Below are 6,704 nucleotides of genomic sequence, written 5' to 3' on the forward strand. Positions count from 1 at the left end.
CACTAGATGGAGCTCTGACTCCATTCAATCCTCAGTCCTCATTGTGTCTCCTCAGTAGTGCAGGAGCAAGCTGCAGTCAACCAGCATCACAGGACTGGGCTGAGTGATTCAGAGGGCCGCCACGGACACGCCGCTTGACGAAGACTAACAATTTTTGTTATGAGTCATTATCAAAGTCTAAAGGCTCACCTCATTCCATTTGAGGTTAGTACAGTCAACCTGCTAATAATAGCACATAAAAGTGCAAAACATGTTCTTTCCTATTGCCAGCAGGTGGCGCCATGACTGCGGATATTGGCATATGGGTTTCATCAGGGCAGGCCTGTGATCAAGTATGTAAAGTTTGAGCCAGATTGGAGCATGTACAGGGTCGTTAGACATGCTTCCTTTGTGATGGCGAAGGATCAAAAATCAGAGGGCTGTCATGTTTTACCCTTCAACGAAATACAGAGCTTTTGAGAAATTTTTGCCTTCAAATAGTACTTGACAGTACATGCTGCCCAAAATTCAGCGCTCTGTGGTTTACCCCCCTAGGAGGAGTGTGCTCAGGGTGGAGAAACAAAAAATCCAAAATGGCAGACTTCCTGTTGGGTTTAGGTGAATGGCACCACCAGGCTTTTTTGTTCATCTGGATGTGCTGCATATGTCCAGCAAATTTCATGTATGTAGGTGAAATGTGCTGGCCGTAGTAGATGTTACAAATGTACATGAAAGTGTAAAACACATGCTTTTCTGTTGCCAGCAGGTGGCGCTATGACTATGGATATTGGCATATGGATTTCATCAGGGCAGGACTGTTATCAAGTATGTAAAGTTTGAGGCAGATTGGAGCATGTACAGGGTCTTTAGACATGCTTCCTTCTTAATGGCGAATCATCATAATTTAGAGGGCCGCCATTGCCAATCCCTCAGACTTCTGCGGAGCGTTTTGATAACTTTTAATCATCAAGCCCTGTTGTATGCGCTGACCAAATTTGAGACATGTAGGAGTTAACCCCTTGGAGGAGTTCGCTCTTGAATATGACAAAAATCACAAAAAATTGCAGTTATTTCAAAATGGCGGACTTCCTGTTAAGTTTACGGTATGGATCCAAGAAGCTTTTTTGTGCATCCTGATGTGTTACATATGCCAACCAAATTTTGTAAACGTCAGTTAACCGTCCTGTGGGGGCTATTGGATAAATTGCTGCAGAGGGCGCTATAGAGCCATTTTGCCAAACAGACACACATTGTCTGTGGTTGAGCTGATAGTGGCTTGAATGACAATTTTAGTGAGTTTATGAGCATTCCAAAGCTGTCAAAAAGTCCTTTCCGTGTCACAACAACTATGCGTTGTCATGGCAACACCGTTGGTTGAAAATGCAAAAGCTTTGCACTGTAGCATCGTCAACATGGGAAGACTTAGCTGACCAATTTTAAGAATGATATCACAAAGTTTGAAGCAATGGCACATGGAAGTGTAATGCCTCAAACATCCTGTTACCAATAGGTCGCGCTATGACTGTGAATGGATTTGGGCATATGGATGTGATCAGGACAGCAGTCTGATCAAATATGTAAAGTTTGAGGCAGACTGGAGCATGTACAGGGTAGGTACACAGTACTTCCTCTTTCATGGCGAATGATCAAAAATCAGAGGGCCGCCGTGGCCACGCCCTGTGACCTTTGCACATGATTTTGACTTCATTGTACCTTCTACATGCTGCCCAAATTTCAACGCTCTGTGACTTACCCCCTAGGAGGAGTTAGCTCAGGTTGGACAAACAAACAATCCAAAATGGTGGACTTCCTGTTGGGTTTCGGGTATGGTTGTCAATGACTTTTTGTTCGTCCTGACATCCTCCATATACCAACCAAATTAGGTAGGTCTAGGTCAAACGTGCTTTCGATGGGACTCTGCTGAAATTTTCAAGGTGGCACTGTGGAGCCATTTTGGCATTGACATGTCCAACTCGCTTAAAATATCAAAATTTTTGCCAGTCCTGATGTGTGTGGCAATTTTGGGGAGTTTTCGTGCATGTTTAGGCCCTCAAAATCACATTTCAAAAGTCAGTACAAAAATTATCACAAGAGTTACAATAGGGTCCTTGCACTGTTAGTGCTCGGACCCTAATTATCCACAAAAGGACGGAAGCTTCAAAGGCTCTAAAAACCTCTCATTAATGTCACACAGCGACACTCAAAAAACACAAATTCTATTTTTCTCTCTTTTTTGTTGTCATTTAGTGGCATCAGAGGTCAGCAGGTGTCATTGATCATTACCATGGAAACACAGGGTGTCGTGCTGAGTTAGCCTGCAGGTTAAATGTTTTTTTCGGTGCAACATTCAGAAAACCCTTAACACACTTAAGGGACCTTTAAATTTAAAAAAATACTTTGTGGAATATTAGCTAAAGATAATGTAAAAAAACCCCAAACAAAATATAATAGTCTCTTATTGTGAATGCCTAAACCTGGATTGTTTACATCATTTTTTGGCGATAATTTCTCTGCCCTTCTTTAATATTGTTACAATAGTTTGGCAATAAACTTTATTTGAGACTATAGACTTTATTTGACTCTTTAGTGCTTGTTCAGTGCTAAAACAAAGCGAGGAGGCAGGTCTTGCTATGAAAGGCTATATTTTAACAGTTTTTTTTCCCCCCGTTTAGTCCCTCCATAAAACGAGTATCACTACAATGTAGATTTCTCCAACAACTTTGGTCACATTCACGTTTTGCCAGATGAGTTTACTAGGTAAAACTCTTTTTTTTTGTCTTTTGTGCTTATGTAGTGTTTGTGTGGGACTCTGCTGATGGACTATCATTTGTAGATTTGTAGAAGTTAGTTAACTCTATTTCTAAGCAAAGAGACAATGAAGCAAAACACTCAGGAATGAGCATAAACGTCAGATCGTTTGGAATTTTCATGGAAAAATCACCCTGCATTCTTACACAGAAATCAGAGGCTTTTTTAGGCAACCAAGACATTGGAGCAAGGTTTCATTTTTTAGGTGACATTATAGCCTGCTAGCACACTGGCAACAAAAAAAAATCAATTATTACTTCACATTCTTACACATAGAACCCTTAATTAAACTTATATCTGATGCTTTATATAATCTTTTAATAAATATCATGTTGCTCAATCTAGTTGAATCTCATTGATTTATTTAATAAAATTTTATAAAAACCAGCCCAAATGATGTGATACTGGTGCCAGTATAATATCAGAACTGAGATTCAGTACTATTACCAAACTATAATTGGCAAGAAGAGCTTAAAAGAACCTGACAAAATTAAAATAATTAAAAATTGGCTTCAAAAAAGGACAGAAAAAAGTGAACAAAATGATAATCTCGCACGTCAACACACTGAACCTGTGCATTATAAATATTTTGTACATTTCAAGATTCTGTGAAACATCAAATTTTCTATATTTAAAAGAATTTGTGCAATCAGAAATTTTCTACTTGAGAAAGAATTGTGTAATAAATAAAATTTGTGCAATATCAACACCTTTTATCATTATTTCTACTGCTACACCAGTGATTTGTGTAGGATTGTTATTTTCCACACTCAGAAGAATATGTTTTGTGCAATATCTGAATATAATATATTTTTGTTTGTTTTGTTTATTTTCTGCTCTCTTCATGTTTGCTGATGTAACACTGCCAATTTCCTCACTGTGAAAGTAATAACGGCTTATCTTATCTTATCTGACAAGCCTTTCGACGTCTGCTACTTCAGATGCATTTCGCGGATCGATGCTGGGGTTGTCTGGAAGCTGCGACTGAAGCTTCACGTACTTGCACAGTGTTGGGCATCTGGAAGTCCTCTTGTTGCTGCAGTTCTACATGCAGCCTGTGTTTTCCCTGCAGGCTCTCGTTGTCTCTCTGCAGTCGGCTTAGCTCATCTGCCACCTGCTCTCTCGACTTCACCAGCACCGCCTGAAGCAAACAAAGTAAAATCACTTCATCTCATCATGTGTCAGTTAGCTTTCATTTTTTTCCCTGTTTTTTTTTTTAACCTCCTGCCATACGGAACCAGCAGCTCTTCACCACCGGGTGAAGAGTGACTCACCGGCCAGTGTCTGCTTTTGGAGCCTGCATTCCATCTAATTCTCCCTGCGGAGCTAATATTTTATGACTTTATGACAGTAATAAGACTCGCGCTTCTTCACATCAAAGCCAAATGAAGCAAAAGGAATGTCTCACATCCCTGGAAGACAAGTCTGTTTGCACACTTTTAAGCCACATCGATGCATGTGCTGAGACAGCTCGCAGCGCACATTCATTATTGAGAATACTTCCATCTCACGTGCTTCCTGTTTTTCCTTTTGGATGATGATCTGACAGAAAAACTGTACTCACCAAACATAGAAATGCACATGGCAACTTTGGCAATGATGTTAGGATGTGAAAATCTGTTCATGTGTCTGTTGTAGCAGATGAGCAACTTCTAGACATATTTAACTTCATTTGTAGAGGAACAAATTGTGTGGCCAAGAGAGCTCTGTCTTCTCAAGAAATAAAGGTGAAAATGGTCTATAAAATACATCACCAAAACCCTTTTCCTTATCTTTTAGATTTTAACTAGACTTGAAAGATGGCACTAGACAAGCAACAGAAGGTGAATAAAATATAATTTTGTAATCAGTACATGATTAAGTTATGATATAGTTCTGCAATGTGAAGCCTTTCTGTTCATATTCAATAAAATGTTGATTAAATTAGATAAAATCTATAGTTTAATAGTAACTTGAAACTTTACTTAATAAAGCTTATAGAATTTTTTGGAATTATGTAAAATTCTGTACATGCAGCTTTTTGGCATGTAAGTGAAAAAACTGTTGGCCACAACTTTTATCACGTCAGCGATATCGTGACGTTACTGTCATAGAAGCAGAGAGGGAAATCTGAAACAATAATTCTCTTTTTTGAAACAGCATTTCAAATCAAAAACAATCCCGGTTTAGTTCAGTTTCAGAATTAACTTCCATGCATATTAACACAAATCTCAAATGACCTCTCATGTACAGACATACAGGTGTAAACATGAATCAGGTTGCCTATTTGTAGAAAATATGACGAAAGGAAGAAATACAGAATACGACCTTAACTGCACAACAGCAGCTCAAACAGACAACAAGGTCAGCAGAGTCTGTAATTCATTATCATAGCTGAATCAACCACTGAAACCAAGGCGGATATCTTTATTTTTCCTCTGGAAAATTGTGTATCAGAGAATTAGAGAATGACATCTAACAATTAGACGGCCCATGACGAAAATCAACTTTTTAAAACTTGTTAACATGTCCATGTTTTTACGTGCAAGAAGACACATCATTAACAAAATAAGCAGTTGAGAGCTGAGAATTGTCCACCAGCTGACAGTTGCAGCAAAACACATTTAAGGTTTCATACACCACATGCTTAAGGACACAATCCTGTAAACGTGCATCATTCTTCTTCAGAATCAGTTTCTAGTTTGTACATGTGTGGCTGAATTACTCCAATATTACAACTTGAAATTGTTTACAGTAGTTTTACAGTTTCTGAGCAGAGTCGTAGGTGAGCTGCTGTGCCCTGAGTGGCAAGAAAGGTAGGAACTTAACAGATCTGCATGTTATAAAGACAGCAAAGATCAATAACCGGGGAAAAATTTTAAAGCCTATTCGCAGAGCAAACATGAATGTCTGCATCATTGTTTCCAAAAGTCTCATTTATTTCTGTCCATCAAGACAAGAAAGCAATCCTGTGTTTTTTTTTTAACTAAACTAGGGTGTGTTCGGTTTTAGGGGTCCTAAACGGAGCAGTAATACCGACAACAGACGCAGCAGAAGTCATGCGTTTTAAAACTAAAACATATTAGAGAGGCAGTACTGATGAGCTGCAGCTCAGTTTGCCTGCATGTCTGAGGAGTGAGCAAGAGTCTGCTATTGATGTGCCTGTTTGGGAGGCTGCAGTCGTGCCAGTTCTGATATGGAGAACTACAGATCCAGACACAGCTGGCAGAAACAGACGACGCAGAGCTAACAGATGAATATGCTGCTCACCATCTGCTCCTGTGTGTTCCTCTTAGCTTCACTGAAGGCCTGCTGTAGTGCACCGAGCAGCGTTTCTGACTCCTGGACTCTCTGCATGAGGGCGGACACCTACAACGCAGATACCACACATTGGTGAGACGAGAGAAAGCAGGGACGAACACATACAACAGAATTCAATTAAACATTGAGCTCCTCGTTGTGTATGCACCGCCTTTGAATGAGCAGTCTCCAGGTTTCAAACAGTGTCAGACAGTGAGTTCAGTGGGTTAGAAAGCGACAAATGCAAAACAGTCCTTATCACACTTGTCATGAGTCTGTGATCAACGTGACAGAGCCTGAAATGGAGAAAATGATATTATTCCACCTTAAATCATCAGGGGCTTTTCATTTAACCATCTCTGATATCTGCTTTACCTTTTTTTTTTTTTACAATCATAAACTATGGATATTTTAATTTTAGATTGTAACATCAAGTAGTCAAGATCGCTTTTTTAAAATTTTTAAACTGTCCGTCGACTCACTTTCAATACGTTTTTCTACACACTAAAATTTGGGGCTATATTTGGATGGCAATATCTCTACTATTAAAGATAATCACCTTGTCAATGTCTGCTCCAAGATGGGACTTTTTATGACAGCCTTAATTTTCTCACTTTTAAACTCACCCATAATCAAAG

General features: G+C 39.2%; 1 protein-coding gene across 2 annotated transcripts in view; it reads right to left on the reverse strand.

Moving 5' to 3' along the window:
- rabep1 (rabaptin, RAB GTPase binding effector protein 1) overlaps positions 1 to 6,704 on the reverse strand; it is a 46,222-nt gene that overhangs the window by 17,248 nt on the left and 22,270 nt on the right. For both annotated transcript variants that reach the window (XM_008282459.1, XM_008282458.1), the window contains exons 12-13: positions 6,037 to 6,135; positions 3,788 to 3,928 (exon numbers count right to left, since the gene is read on the reverse strand). In XM_008282459.1, coding sequence (XP_008280681.1) covers positions 3,788 to 3,928; positions 6,037 to 6,135 — 240 coding nt within the window. The remainder of the gene's footprint in view (positions 1 to 3,787; positions 3,929 to 6,036; positions 6,136 to 6,704) is intronic.

Source organism: Stegastes partitus, unplaced genomic scaffold (assembly GCF_000690725.1).
Source record: "Stegastes partitus isolate 25-593 unplaced genomic scaffold, Stegastes_partitus-1.0.2 Scaffold273, whole genome shotgun sequence".
Lineage (NCBI taxonomy): Eukaryota > Metazoa > Chordata > Actinopteri > Pomacentridae > Stegastes > Stegastes partitus.